General features: G+C 38.4%; 1 protein-coding gene across 7 annotated transcripts in view; it reads right to left on the bottom strand.

Moving 5' to 3' along the window:
* Positions 1 to 16,199, bottom strand: part of cdk14 (cyclin dependent kinase 14) — a 281,590-nt gene that overhangs the window by 103,344 nt on the left and 162,047 nt on the right. For all 7 annotated transcript variants that reach the window (XR_009999670.1, XM_062957395.1, XM_062957398.1 and 4 more), the window contains 2 exons: positions 15,519 to 15,639; positions 566 to 659 (listed from right to left, as the gene is read on the bottom strand). Coding sequence is in view for 6 of the 7 variants with exons in the window: in XM_062957395.1 (XP_062813465.1) it covers positions 566 to 659; positions 15,519 to 15,639 (215 nt within the window). In the remaining variant the exon portion in view is untranslated. The remainder of the gene's footprint in view (positions 1 to 565; positions 660 to 15,518; positions 15,640 to 16,199) is intronic.

The raw sequence follows: 16,199 nt of genomic DNA on the forward strand, positions 1-16,199 counted from the left end.
CTCGGGGGAGGTATACAGAGGCTCAGCCCTATCTTGCGCTCTTGGAAAGAGGCCCTGCCCCCACCCCTACCCCGCCCTTTAATCCTAAAAGGCCTCTCAGGAGAGGTATAGAGGCTCAGCCCTGTCTCAGGCTCTTGGAAGGAGGCCCAGCCTCGTTCCCTAGCTCCGCCCTCTGTGTCCCAACAATAGCCTCAGGAGAGGTATAGATTCTCAGCCTTGTCTTGGGCTCTTGGGAAGAAGCCATGCCCACTCCTCTAGCTCCACCCCCTGTGTGTCCTAATAGGCGCCTCAGGTGTTCAGCCCTGTCTCCAGCACTTGGGAAGAGGCCCCGCCCCTCCTCTGGCCCCGCCCCGTGTCCTAATAGGTGCCATCACCACCACCCTGGATTAATCCAGCGCCCACTGGGGGGCGGTAGTGCCCACTTTGGGAATCACTGATTTAAACTCACTGATTTCAAGGAATTGTCATGTGACTGTCCAACCACTTGCACCATGCAGTTGCTAGGAGTTTGGGACAAATTTATGAGAATATTCATGTGCAATAGTCAAAATAATGGGGAACTTACCAAAAATATTCTTTCAAGCTGATCTTGAATGTCTTTCATTCCTGGAAAAGCAGCAACACCTTGAATCATTTCCACAAAGATGCAACCAACTCCCCTGAAAAAAAATTGATAGTCTTTATATTCAAGCTTAGCGCACAATATTTTCCTATGTGGCTACATGGAAGAAATCTTAGCTGCAATTGCACTTCAAATGTTGAATGGCCTCCTCTGGTATAAATTTAGAAATTGAATAAAAATTACCCTAAACAAAAGTCTACCCGCAGCTTCAGATGGGTTGAATATATAAAAATACACAGTCACAAAATAAATATTCATCCATGCATTCCAATTACAATTGAATGGATGTAATCGCTAGCTAGCATGTAAATAACTATTTCTCATAGGAAGGAGCCAAACACCTTTGGAAAAACAGCTGTCTCTAAAGAAATATGCAATACCTTTCTTTAATTAAGAGACCACCATTGGATATGTACAGGCGGTGTTTTACAAAGAGCTCTAATTAAAACTCCTTCAGTTATATAGCTGATTTGTTTAAAGGTCTTATGAAAATAGATACAGTTTCAGGAGTATTTTAAGGCACAATCCAATCTCATCAAATACAGTTTAGACCAACATTAATTGCTTAAGGTATTGAAAAGAGAATTTATTATTTGAGTATGACTGAGTATAACCTTTCCTACTTATATGCTCAGAAATGGGATTAAAATCATATTATGTAACCATCAGGGGCATTTGAAAACAACTAAATTGATGAAGCTGCCATTCATCACCTGCTTTCGTTAATGCTTCATTACGTCCAATCTATCTCAGTCAAACACAGACAATATATAACCCTTGTGAACTAGGAAGCTTTTTTGTAAAAAAAAACAAAAAAACAAAAAAACAACCAATGCATTGTTGGATGTTTTGAAACACTGGGATCAGGATTCAAATGTACAGTGTGTGTGTGTGTGTGTGTGTGTGTGTGTGCGTGCGTGCGCGTGTGTGCAGAATGAAAGCTACAAAACAAATTACCAATAAAATAAAATCAAGAAAAATAAATTTAAAGTAACTTCTTGTATTTGAGGGCATTTCCTGATCTCAATTAACTTGAATGCTCCATCCCAGAGGACTACACTTCCAACAAACAGAGTTAACATACTGACAACAGACCACATCATTTCTACTTTATTTCATCATGGTTCAGGTTCACTGAGTGAGCATTATACTGTATTGGCTGGAACAAAAAAATTACCAGATCAGCTAATTTTTTGGGCTTTTTTGACCAAACCATTTCTGTCTGAATGTGGTAAGCAGCTGAAAACTGGGGGAAATCACATTGCATAAAGTACCAAATCGTATCTGGTAATATTTTAAATAAGAACATTTCATAAACCCCAACATAGTCATTTTAAATCCACTTAAAACAAACATGATTGAAGCTAAAATGACAGGCATATGATGCAAAAATGTATGCCTTCCCACATGACATCAAGCCTGACTAAGCCTATTAATATGTCACAGTACGGCATATGTGGCCATACTATCTAAATACTGCACTCTTATTGTTCTTGTTAATTTTCTAGTAACCTTGTCATAACCACAGCAATTACAGAGGCCGAAAAAAATGGAAACTATGTCAGATCTTCAGTATGAATTTAGATTGTAGAAATACTGGAAAACTGGAAGACACTGAACCAAAAAAAACTTACCTAACCTCCAATTCTTTCGGAAAACAAATGTATCTGTGTTATAATGCCAAGAGGACAGACGAAGTTTCGGTTGCACATTATTCTTCTTTATTTACTTTTCAAACATTTCTCAATCCAGTGTTCCAAACTGATTTTAAATGTGACTGAGAGGTTTAGAAAGTTATGTTCCAGTTTAAAGAAAGGAAGGAAATTGTATAAAGTCAGTCCTCCACATTAGGGGTACAGAATCCCTGCAAAGGTGGGGAAACCATGAAGAAGAAAAAACACCTTTTTAACCTGGGAAAGCACCTCTCTAGGAATCTTTGGTCCTTCAATGTTACTGTTGTCAATTTCTGCTGACAGTTGACCACAGAACTGCAGTGGAGGACATAGAGATTGGGAAACCCTATTAACCAAATTTGCAAATAATGAAATACATAAACACCAAAACCACAAATGTGGAGGGCTGACTGTAGTATAGTAGACACTCAGTTAACTTGAAATCAAGCAACTAGAACTCTCAAGCAACCAGCAAAAATTGAAGAAATAAAACTTTAAAGAAAAATTAAACTAAAATCGGTTTTTATAATATAGGAAAACTGTTACATTAAGTTACACTTGTCTTTGTCTTAATTAGCTTTTCTGTATTAATATCATATCAATACAGAATGTATGCTACGGTATAGTATAGGCATAGTATTAATTAGGCTTATTTTTAATAATAATTCTTGAGCAACCAGAAACTACATTTACCCGGCAACTACCAAACCCCATGGGTGCTGGTGTACAGAGAATCTACTACTTCAGTCTCCTTTTTTTGACAACACCCTTATTCTACTCCTCCTGCCCATCTGCTTGACGCTTGTGAATCATCTTTGATTCACAAAAGTTCAGTTTAATTTAGGAATTTGAAATATTTTGCAGTATTAATTTGATTTCATTTTTTTCTCTTAACACAACCAATACTATAACTTCCTATATTTTAATATGATTATTGTAATCATATGCTCACTTTTATATCTAAGATGTCTCTTTATACTTATTGTAAATATTGCTACTTTTCTATTGCTCCATTTTGGCTGATTTACACACATTTCTCCATTCTACACATTAACTGCCACTTGTCCCTTACAATATTCAGCTTTACTTGCTTCCCCTTACATATGTTCTTCCATTTTTTATCTTCATGTCTATATTCTGCTCTTTTTAATTATTTTAATGTCTGTACTTTGCTATCTCTTTTTAATTCTTTTCAATATTAATCAGCGACTTCAACACTTTTAAACCTAAAAAACCACTTACTTTTATTGTTTGTAACCGCCCTGAGTCCCTTCGGGTGAGAAGGACAGGATATAAATATTGGAAATGGAAATAAATAGCCTTCTTTGCCATATTGGAAATTCATTATCACCTGTTAATAATTTCCTGTCATTTGAAACTTTCTTTATCATGCTGCTTTTATAAAAGATCTAGTAGATTCTCCAGGTTTTTGTAACCTTTTTTTGTTTTTCTTTTCTCCTGTCCATCACCCATCCATTGTTAATTCGTGCTCTTTTTAAAGTGTTAGTTTGTAGGCTAGGCCTAATCTTGAATAGAGCCCAGCTACTTTATGAATAATAATATATAAAAGCCCCTGATGGCACAGCAGGTTAAACCGCTGAGCTGCTGAACTTGCTGACTGAAAGGTTGGCAGTTCAAATCCGGGGAGCAGAGTGAGTTCCCGCTATTAGCCCTAGCTTCTGCTATGCAAAATGTGGGTAGATCAATAGCTACCACTTCTGCGGGAAGGTAATGGCGCTCCATGCAATCATGCTGGCCACATGACCTTAGAGGTGTCTACGGATAATGCCGGCTCTTCGGCTTACAAATGGAGATGTGCACCAACCCCCTGAGTCGGACACAACTGGACTTACTGTCAGGGGAAAACCTTTATCATTACCTTATGAAATACTACTTAGTAGAAGATGATATGTTATTCACTGCTTTTATCAATTACTTCTCAAGTATCTAACAAAACCTGAAAATGAAATAAAGCTGTACCTCTTTTTAGACATGAATTGAGACAGCCATACAGACACTACCCAGACACACACACTTTTGTACACTGGAAAAGAGCTGTACAAATATTTTTCTCTGACTTCCGACGCATGACAAGTTCTTGTCTGTTAGCATCAAACTGCAGCTATCCCAATGGAATGCTGCAAGATAAGCACCAAGTCTATGAATACTATGACCAGACAGAGCCTCTCTACACAAAGGTTAAAGTCTCTGCATACTCAATGCTTTCTGAACTGGCTTTAAATATACTGTAAAGTAGGGATTCAATTATGTTAGAACTCCAGTGATGATGTATCATATTGCTAAAAGCATCTTTTCACCAAACTATCCAGTAGTCTCTTCAAATGACAATCACTATGATACATTATTCAAAGAATCAAAGTTTTCAACAAATTGAGTAACTAATTTCAACAAAATGTATAGTTATGGAAATTTTTCTGAGGATAAACTCCATACTGATAAATTTTATGAAACCATAGTTACATATGTTCCCATAAAATGAAAGTAATAGTTTATTTAGGGGCAATTTCGTATGCGGCGCTGTCACAGACATAAATTGAACTGCGAATCCTAGTTAGCTAGATTAAATCTATTGAATCAATTGGAAAGTAAATATTTATATAAGTTCCACTAGATTCCATGTGACCTACTTCTTTCAAACTTGTAGGCTTTTATCACCCCAAAATGCCCTACTCAATAATAGAGTCCTATAATTGCAATACAAGTGAATCACACTCTTTGTGTCTGTTCTGAAAAATGTCATGTGTTTGGAAAGGCACAAAACTAATCCTAATCCAATTGTTTATTTTCTCCAACTGTGCTATAGAAATATGCTTTCATTGCAGGAATGGAGGCTCCAATTATGTGGACTCCAATTATGTGGAATTAAACTTTCCACAAGTCTTGATTATTGAGTATTCTGTCTGTGGCTGATACAAGTTGGAATTCAACATAATTTAAGATTATAACAGTTACAAAGTATGCCAATTAAAGAAAAATAAAAGATCCTATCTCAGCAATACACTGATGTTGTTTAATACATACACAGGGACTGCTCAATCTATAAGCGAAATAAGCAGTTGCGGGTGGCGCACCAATCCTCTAGGGGTGCTGTTGAGGCCTAGGTACAGCGCCGAGAGAGGGAGAAAGGCGGGAAACCAAAATTTTACCTCTCTGCCTCAGAGCCACCTTTGATTAAATCCCCAGGCTGCTCAAGAGTGAGAGAAGCACCCAAACCTGGGAGAGAGTCTCTTGCTGCTGCTGCCTTTGCTCCTGCGGCAGCGCCCAGTTCCTCCCACTTCCCTTCTTTGACTCCCTCGCGCCCTCTGAGTCTGTCTGCGTGTCTCCCTCTTCCCCCGGCCGAGGATGCAGGATCCTAATGCCTGCACTCTCCTCCTCTTATTCCCAGTTTTTTTTTTTAAATCTAGCTTTGGTACCTGGCGATTCCCGGGTTATTTGAAAGGGGCATTGTTTGGTGGCGGGATATAAATAAAGTTTTATTTATTTATTTATTTATTTATTGTTTGATTTTTTGGAAATTACGGTAGGTAATATCATATGTTACACACACTATGTCTTAGGAAAAAAAGTCAGTCTTTTCTTTTGTTTTTTATGAATGCTCCCATGAGAAAATGTGTAAGGATGTGGATGAACTACAATTCCCAAAAATCTTGAGTCAACCCTCCAAAAACTCCCCCAGGATTCACAGGTGGCAATGTTGGGTCTGTGTGCCAAGTGTAGTCCAGATCCGACATCTGCTGGGTTCAGTGTTCTCTGAATACAGGTGAACTATAACTCCCTGATGCCAATGTCAATCACCCCCAAGCCCCTCCAGTATACAAAGCTGGCCATACTGGGTCTATGTGCCAAGTTTGGTCCAGATACGTTGTCATTTGGGTTCAGTGTTCTCTGGATAAGAGTGAATTACAACTCCCAGATTTCCAGGGCAATCACTCCCCAAACCCTGCCAGTATGCACAGTTGGCCATGTTGGGTCTGTATGTCAAGTTTGGTCCAGATACATTATCAGCTGAGTGCAATGTTCTCTGGATAAGAGTGAACTACAACTCCCAGATTCCCAGGGCAATCACCCCCAAACCCTGTCTGTATACACCAGGGGTCCCCAAACTTTTTCAACAGGGGGCTAGTTCACTGTCCCTCAGACCTTGGAGCGAGGGATTCCAACTGATCACTAATTCGACTCATGGCAAGTCTCCTTGAAACTCCCTCCTTAACTCTTTTTGGACTTTAACTACCTTTCACACTTCCAGTCACATTATAAAATTAATTTCCTTTGTTCAAAACTTAAATCTGAGGCTGGATCTACACTACCCTATATCCCAGGATCTAATACCAGATTTTCTTCTTATCCCAGATTATATGGCAGTGGGGACTCATATAATCCAGTTTAAATCAGATAATCTGGAATCAGATCCTGGGATATAAGGCAGTGTAGATTCATCATGAGGTCCCTCCCATACTGCCCCTATATCCCAGGATTTGAGTCCCTACACTGCCAGATAATCTGTGATAAGAAGATAAGCTGGGATCCGATCCTGGGATATGGGCCAATGTAGATTCAGCCTGATTCCTCTTCCACATTGCTTCTATAGCCCAGGATCTGGTCCCAGATTATCTGCATTGAACTGGATTATATGAATCTACGCTGGCAGATAATCTGAGATAAAATAATCTTGGATCAGATCCTGGGATACAGGGGCATTGCAGATCCAGCCTGAGGCCCCTTTTGCACTGCTCCTATATCTCAAGATCTGATCCCAGATTATCTTCTCTGAACTTGATTATATGAATCTACACTGCCAGATAATCTGGGATAAGAAGATAATCTAGGATCAGATCCTGGGAATTAGGCCATAGATTCAGCCTGAGGCCCCTTCCACACTGCTGCTATATCCCAGGATCTGATTATAGATTATCTGCTTTAAACTGGATTATATGAGTCTACACTGCCAGGTAATCCAGGATAAAATAATCTGGAATCAGATCCTGGGATATACGTAGAGCAGTGTAGTTCCAGCCAGATGCCCCTTCCACACTGTCCCTATTTCCCAGGACCTTATCCCAGATTATCTTTTTATCCCATATTATATGGCAGTGGAGACTCATATAATCCAGTTTAAATCAGATCATCTGGAATCAGATCCTGGGACATAAGGCAGTCTAGAAGGGGCCCGATTTCCATTATTAATTCCAATGGGTTTAACATGGGGGGGAAACAAACCTCAATTAAGGTATCGGTTTTTAAGTGTGTATATCTTTTTTTGGGACACCCTGTTTAGAGCAAGTTCAGATGGAAAGTGGGGCTCTTAATACAGAAGGATTAAAGGCATAATAATCTATCCACACTGACATTTCTATGCAGTTTCAAACCAGTATTACAAGGGGGGAAATGCAGAAAATCCTGGAACAAATTGGAAGCCTAGAAGGGGAGAGAACTGCACCAATCACAGAGCCATGATCCCTGTTTAAGAAGTTTGCTGGAATTCTCAGGAGTTTGTAGGAAGCTGCATGTAAAGGATCAGCTTGGATTGGGAGGAGGGGAGGGGACTTGATCTCTCCTCCATTCTATCAGGATAGAGGGATCCCAATTCTCCCCATTTCTCTGCTTTCTCAAAATGTTAATTGTCCTCCCCCCCCCATTAGTGTTTCTTTGTATTGACTCTTGTTTTCCAAAGTTTTAATTTGTATTTATTTTACTTTTGGTAAATGAAGGTTGATATATACATCTTAGGACCTGATTGGGGTTTTTTTTTGGGGGGGGGGGGGCAGGGGGAAATACTGTTTGCTTACACTTAAAAATTACCTAGGGCTGGCCTTGTACATATAGCGCACGCGCACGCACGCACACACACACACACACACACAGTATATATCTTTACTATATGCCGACAGTGGCAGATTGCAGCACATTCTATGTTGATTGGTGTTTGTAGCTATCACCACTGATGCATGTATATCTTCATTAATATTCTTAAATTGCCAGTGGCTATTTACAGAGAACTGGGGAACATTAATACTGTACATGAATCATTAGCTTTTGGTTACTCTCTCAGTGCCCTCTAACAACAAATGAAGTGTATAAATAGCTTGCAGCTACTGGCACCTGCTTCCCAGGCACTGTCCAATGGTTAATATTTGCATTCCTTTGCAATATATGTGGCTTTACTCACTTTCTGCTTCCTTTTCAATTCCCTGAGATATATTACTAGAAGTCATTTAATATAATTTTCATGCCTACTGATTCTACCCTGCCCCACCTCATTTTTCTTGTTAAGAAAAACAAGTAAAGTGCTATGTACATTTATGATGGGTGTGTGTGTGTGTGTGTGATGGATATGCTTTCTGTTAATTTTCCCAACCATGTTTCCATGTTTCCTGTGACCACATTAGAATGTCACCTCTATTTGCAGATTCGAACCGGCAACCTTCAGGTCAGCAACCCAACCTTCAGGTCAGCAGTTCAGATGGTACAAGGGTTTAACTCATTGTGTCACCGCGGCTCCTTTTTTGCATGATAATGTTGTAGCATTGTGTGCAGGAAGAGATGCAGCAAGGAGATCAGGGACAAAGTTACTCTTACAGAATCCATGAATGAATGGGAATCGAATAATTTAAGTACAGAAATCACATAGACAAAAAGATCAGATTAGCGCTCACTCTGGCCATATTCTGTAAAGACTTGAAAACATGGATGTTTCAATGTGCTTTTGAATAAATCAGCTTGCATTATCACCGTTCAGTCTGAATTTGCTCTTGTTCAGTTTTCAGCACTTTGTCCCACTCTTGTTTCTACTATCCGTGTTTTCACAAGCTTGCCCTTCCTATACAATTAAATAGTTCCACTTTTGTCCTGTAATTGATGACGTTGTGTGATTCATTTTAAGATGTTTAAAATATTTTGTTCTGTTATGCATTTTAATCTTGTATTTTGTATTATGTTTTAATTGTATGTCGAACTGCTAATTTCTCTGAGCTTTGTCCCCATGTAAGCTGCCCCGAGTCCCTTTGGGAAGATGGTGGCAGGTTATAAGATGTAAGTTATTATTATTATTATTATTATTATTATTATTATTATTATTATTATTATTATTATGTTGTTGTTGTTGTTGTTGTTGTTGTTGTTGTTGTTGTTGTTGTTATGTGTTTTCAAGTAATTTCTGACTTATAGTGACAATAAGAGGACCCCATCACTAGGTTTTCTTGGCAAGGTTTGTTCAGGGAAAAGTTGCCTTTGCTCTCCTTTGTGGATAAGTATGTGTGATTTGTCCAAAATTACCCTGTGGGTTTCCAAGGCCAATAGGGGATTTGAACCCTGATCTCCCATTATCCTAGTCCAGCTTTCAAACCACAACATCATGTTGGCTCTCCCAAAAATTAAAAGAGATTAATAATTTTGGCAAAAAGGTGCAATAGGGATGTTGTGGCAGTAGAAAACCAGAAGAAAATTAGTTGGCAATTTGAAAGATAAAGATGTCAAACACTAAAGTTTTCAACAAAAGGACATTAAAAGACAACTTCTTGTAATAATAATTTAAAGTGAAAAACACGATGATCTGTTTACAAAAATTATTTGGGAAATAAAAGACCAATATTATTTGGGGAAATAAAGTTGGATAGCAGAAGGTATATGATGATACTGAATAAAAAGAAATGTTGGAGAGGCAACCACAGATGAAACAGAGGGTGAAGTGTAAAAAGACTGAGAGACAGAGCTGGGTCATAAGTGTGTAAAAGACATTTAACATCATGGGAAAGAATAAAGCTACTTTAACAGACTGTTTTTGAAATTCTGCTGGTCTTTCACGTGGCATGGATTATTTTTGAGAAGCTTACCCTTTTGTTTTCCTAGGAGAAAAGCAAGTCAGTTGATCTACACTGTAGAAATTAAAATCTGAGTGGGTGTACAAAGTGAACGAGTGTTTCCATGTGCACATAAATGCCAAAGTCACAAAGCTGACATCTAACAGATGAGTATAAGAAGTTGGAAGAGTATAAAAAACCATATTAACAGAAAGGTATTCCATAAATCAACTCACATTAATTAAGAATAATCTCATGATATTTTATCAGCCAGGTTAAAAAAAAAAGGAAAACATGACTTTATAGAAATATGGTCTATGTTAAGATCTTACATTTTGGACTCACTTGAACTCACTTTCTCTTTCTATATAGTACACACTCTCTCTCTTCCTCTCTCTCTCTCTCTCTCCACACACACACACACACACACACACGGTGACGCAATGGGTTAAACCCTTGTGCTGCTGAACTGCTGACCTGAAGGTTGACAGTTCGATTCTGCAGGACAGGATGAGCACCCACTGTTAGCCCTAGCTCTTGTCAACCTAGCAGTTCGAAAACATGCAAATGTGAGTAAATAAATAGGAACCGCTTCGGCAGGAAAGGCAGAAAGATGCTCCAAGCAGTCATGCCGGCCACACAACCAGGAGGTGTCTACAGACAATGCAGGCTCCTCAGCTTGGAAATGGAGAAAAGCACCTCCCCCAGAGTCAGAGATGAGCACTGCCTCCAGAGCCGGAAATGAAAAGAGAAGCCTTTGCCTTTGTCTGAGTCAGGGGTCTTCAAACTTTTAAAGCAGAGGGCCGGTCCACGGTCCCTCAGAGTGTTGTGGGGCCGGACTATAGTTTGAAAAAAAATACAAACAAATTCCTACGCACACTGCACATCTTCTTTGTAATGCAAAAACAAAAAAAATAATGAAAGAACAATACAATATTCAAAAATAAGAACAACTTTAACCAACATAAACCTACCAGGATGCCAATGGGAAGTGTGGGCCTGCTTCTTGCTGATGAGATAGTCAAGTTAATTAGGATTGTTGTTATTTTTGTGTGCCTTCAAGTCATTTCAGACTTAGTCTAAAACTGAGGGCAGGGGCCAGATAAATGACCTTGGAGGGCCGCATCCGGCCCCCGGGCCTTAGTTTGGGGACCCCTGGTCTGAGTATTTGTGTCTCATTGTATTTCATTGTAACAAGGCATTGAATATCTCCCTGTGTCGTCTGTTTATATGCTGTAATCCGCTCTGAGTCCCCTCGAGGAGAAGGATGAAATATGAATAAAGTATATTATTATTATTATTATTATTATTATAGTTTAATATCTTCTAAAATCAGTAGAAATGTGGATTGTTATCAAGTTAATTCTTCATACAATTAGCATATAATTATATTGATTGAAAATTCTAAAACAACTATTAAATATACCTTGTGTAAAAAAAAAGGATATTAAAATGCCAACAACAAAACTAACCAATATCCCATATTAATTTTTGCCCACATTTTATGATGCGGACAGGAAATCAATTACATTTTATGTTCTTATGGAAATGAGCCCAAAATTGCTTTGTGCTATATAGAATTATTAACAAAATGTATGTATTTTACGTGAGATGTGTATATTGTAGGAAAATACTATAAGTTTTCTCACAAATTTTAAAAATATGGCATGGAGGAGGAACACAGTGAATGTACTGGCTACAGAATCATAGAGTTGGAAGAGACCCCAATGGCCATCCACCCCAACCCCCTGCCATGCAGAAACACACAATCAAAGCTCTCTCGACAGATGACCATCCAGCCAATCTGTAAAATAGATAACACAAAGAAGAGAAACTTTCCTGCCTTTGGAGCCTCATATATTAAAAAAATACCACAAAAGACAAAACTGGGAGTCAAAAGTCCACTTCTAATTTTGAAAAAGCGGGGGCTGTTTTATGTTAAACAGTGCAACGAGGCCCTGTGATCTATTTAAAAGTTGGAATGCTGCTCCTAGCTTCCAACAGAGGTAATTCATCTTTTCTTTCCATAGAAAAGGATGAGTCTCCAGGGGAAAGAGAGTAAGGTGAAACACACAAAACTTTGACTTCTACACATGTTCCCAGAGACTCTTATGTTGTAGTGAAATAACAATCAGCACATTTCTCCCTGGGACATGTATATACCTTCGAAGTATTTTTGTGCCATCTGAAACACACATATATACACAGAAGCCTTTTCCTAGATAAAGAAAAGATGAATTACATCCTCTAGATTATATCAGTCCCAGTTTGGATCCTAGCTGATAATTATAGTTACCCCAACGTAAATATACATCCAAGTGCATGCTGTTCTGTGTATAATTTTAATGTGCATTGTGTTATTGATCACTTGTCATGTATCAGTTGCTTATCTCAATTGGTGATCTTCTAATTAATTTTGTATTAAGTTGTACAGAAAAAAATCACGCCAATGTTCTATTATGTGTATTTTATATGATCAGATAAAGACATTATATATATCATTGTTTGACTATATACTTATTGTTTATATTATAAAATTAAATTCAACAAAACGATTTTAAAACATTATTGGGCTGCTGTTAATATTATTTGAACCATAAATGGACCAGATTCTAATCAAATGAGTGGACACTTCCACACTGAAATCAGTATCCAACACAATAGATATATTTGCATGGTTTACTTTGTGTGTCAATTGACACACAAAGAAAAAAGACTTTTTATCTCGCATCTGTTTGATCTGTCTATTCATGACTACAGCCTTACTTGTGACTGCTCAGTATTTTCCAGAAGATGAATTATTTGTCATTTTGCTGGATTCATGTATTTGATAGATGCAATCAATACTGGGTCATTTTTCAGCTTGAACAAAGTGTTTCTCTTGAAAAGCACCCTGTATATCTTTTTGACTTGCGCCAAAGGTCCTATATCATGGGACATCAATATTTCATGGCCATTATTAAAGACATTCTTTTTATGTCCTCCAGCTAGAACCAGTTTTCACCTTTGCAATGATAATATGTGGTGGTGGGAAGAATCTCTGATTTATCCTGATGGTTTCTCGTTTTAGAAATATATTTGTCTCCTACTATTTAGAGCATTGATATTGACTTCTTAAAAGCAAAAGTTGAATTCCTGTTGGAGTCATGAATTCTGCATTTATGGGATAAAATTTAAATAGGAAAGTAAGGTTAATTAAGAGAGCCAGCATGGTTTAGTGGTTTGAGCACTGGACTATGCCCCGGGAGACTAGGGTTCAAATCATTGCTTAGTCATGAAAACCCACTGGGCAAGAGACATTCTCTCAGCATCAGAGGAAGACAAAAACAAGCCCGTCTGAATAAATCTTGCCAAGAAAACTATAAGAAACTATTTTAAGGCACAGAATGCACTGTGATGTCTCATGGGCCTTGTAGTCCCGTTCCTAGTACTATTGTGGCAGACGAAGAGGAAAACGTGGGATTTACACCGTTTCAGCCAGAAACGGAGCCCCTGCACCTGCAGGATGTTTGCCCTCAAGAAGTTACCCAAACAAGCCTTGGGCAGAATTCTCCCCCGTTTTCTCGAAAGGACAATTATAATAAAGATAGAGGCGCTAGGGAGGCGAATCGCCGAAGCGCCAGAATCGCAGCCAAACAATTAGCTGATTAGGTCTGCTTCCCTTGGGAAATTCTAAGGAGTCATGCATCTGGACAGAGATGAGTTTCACTTCTAGTTCTCCAGGGAAAGTGTTCTTCTGGCGGGAAACGAGACCCTATTTAGGTGTTTTGCCGCGAAGGAAACCTTGCGGAGTCAATTCGTCAGCTGGAGGAGTGAGATCGTGTGTAGACTTCGTACTCCAGTTCCCTGTTTCCCAGATCAAGTTTCCAGCCTTGCCTCGTTCCACGGACTTCTATGGACTCAGTTCTTGTTTCATGTTTGCCTTGTTTCAAGTTTGATCTTGCCAAGTTTCAAGTCTTGCCTTGCCTTGCGTTTTAAACCACGGACCTTGCTTCCTAGATTCAAGCCTTGTTTTCCAGTTACCTTCGGATTTACCTTAAGCCTCGAAAGACTATGGACAGTTCCCCACACTATTGCTTGCCAAATAGTGTGTGTTTCGGTCAAGTGGATTATAACTTTGGACTCTAATATCACATATTGGACATTGTTTTCCTGGACTATATTTGACCTTTCCTGAAAGGTCTACTTCTGAACTATATTCTTCACTTGTTTTTATTGACTTTATATATTTCCTTAATAAAGATATTAGATAGATTCTGGTCTCTGCGCATGGTTATTGGTGTTCTGCAGCCTGGGTCTTGACATGCACGCACATACCTTTTACATTGTTTCCATTATGCCACAAAGGACACTGTGATTCTGAAGTCAGGAGAATCACAATGACAAATTATCCCTGATTATATAGCAAAAATACCTTGGGACAACAATGTGGGTTCAATCAGAAAAGTAAAAGAGTAAGCTACAAAATGCAGAATGTTCTCCCATCCTCAGCATAACTTCCCTGCTGCTTCTCATTTGAGCTGCAATATAGAAAATAGCTGTGACAGATCTGTCTAGACAGGTGTGTTTTTTTAAAAAAATGTGCTACTTCTGCTCTATACTACTTGCTTGCTGCAAAATATGTTGTGAGTTTAATAATGGTAAGAAGGAGAAAAGAAGAATCTATTCTATGAATAATGGTCTGGATTTCCAAAAATCTTGGTCACCCACTATATCTATCTGTACAAAGATCAGTAAGTATTACTTGGCTTCTGCAACAGCAAGGCATATTAAACAAGATGAAACTGAATTCAATAAAGGATGTAGGCAAGAGTCCTAAAACCATATCTCCCAAAGACCAGATTGTGTGTGGTGGGGGGGCGGGGGGAGTGGGTCACACATGAAAATGACAAAGGTATCCTGTGGTTTATCATGCTATAATAAATGTGACAAATGGAAAAGGAGCATTTAGTCAAGCAAAAACGAAGAGCTCGGCAATGTTACTTTTGTTATGTTTACTGTATTCATGTAATTACGTTCAAATGAATTACATGGTTTATGTCTAGTTCTTGTCAAGTGTTTACCAGGGTACAACATCTTCCAGTAAATTGGATTAACTAAACAAAAGACAGTGTGAGTGGTCACAGTATTTGTTTGAAATGCATAACTATTCATACACATGGACACTAATAACTACCTGCTGCTGGTAGTTATCTTAGGAGGAAAATACATATGCCTATCAATGGTATATTCTGTAATTCATAATGTTAAAAAGCAAACCTACTTAACATCTACTTAAAGTATATTCAATGGAACGTATTCCTACTGTATATACAGTAATGTAATCTTGCCAGTTCAAACACATTATTTGTCTAAACATGTAAAGGCCAAGCCAACAAGGATCATATAAACATGCAGTATTCTTACCACATATCGAGGCAGGTGGAATACTCTGTTGAGCCTAAAAGGACATCTGGAGGTCTGTACCACAAGGTAACCACTTCATTAGAATATGTATGACTTGGGATAGATTTGGCTCTTGCAAGTCCTACAGAGTGAATGCAAACACAACCATGGGATAAGCATATCAACAAACAGACACCACAAAAGCATTTTGCACATGAGACTGTTTGAAATATTTTTTTTTATTCTTGCCAGTATGTTAGGTTAATCAGTGGGGAAAATGTCAATTTTGATACTTTAACAAATCACTAATGAAGGGATAAATTCAAAAAAATATATCAAGAGACAACACCAACATAGGATTGTCTTCTCTTTTTGTTTAGAATTCAATGCTCCCTGTTTAAAAAGAGAGTAAGAAAGTATGCGAAAAAGAAAAGTAAAACAGAGAAATCCTTAAAAGCGCAAACAGTGATGAAGAACATGGAAAGCTGGAGTAAGAATCCCACATTGTTGTTGCTGAGATGGTGAATCAAGAATAGAAGCAGGAGCCAAAAAAGGAATTAAATGCTGGTTGTATAGCTGAAGTGGCTGTAATTAATGCACAATATAGGATCTTGGTATCTTGAGTTGATCTTCAGTACTACATTGGTGGTTAATCCTAGAACTCCCCCTACTGCCGACTGCTTGTTGTTCTTTTGTTGACAG

Source organism: Anolis carolinensis, chromosome 6 (assembly GCF_035594765.1).
Source record: "Anolis carolinensis isolate JA03-04 chromosome 6, rAnoCar3.1.pri, whole genome shotgun sequence".
Taxonomy (NCBI): domain Eukaryota; kingdom Metazoa; phylum Chordata; class Lepidosauria; order Squamata; family Dactyloidae; genus Anolis; species Anolis carolinensis.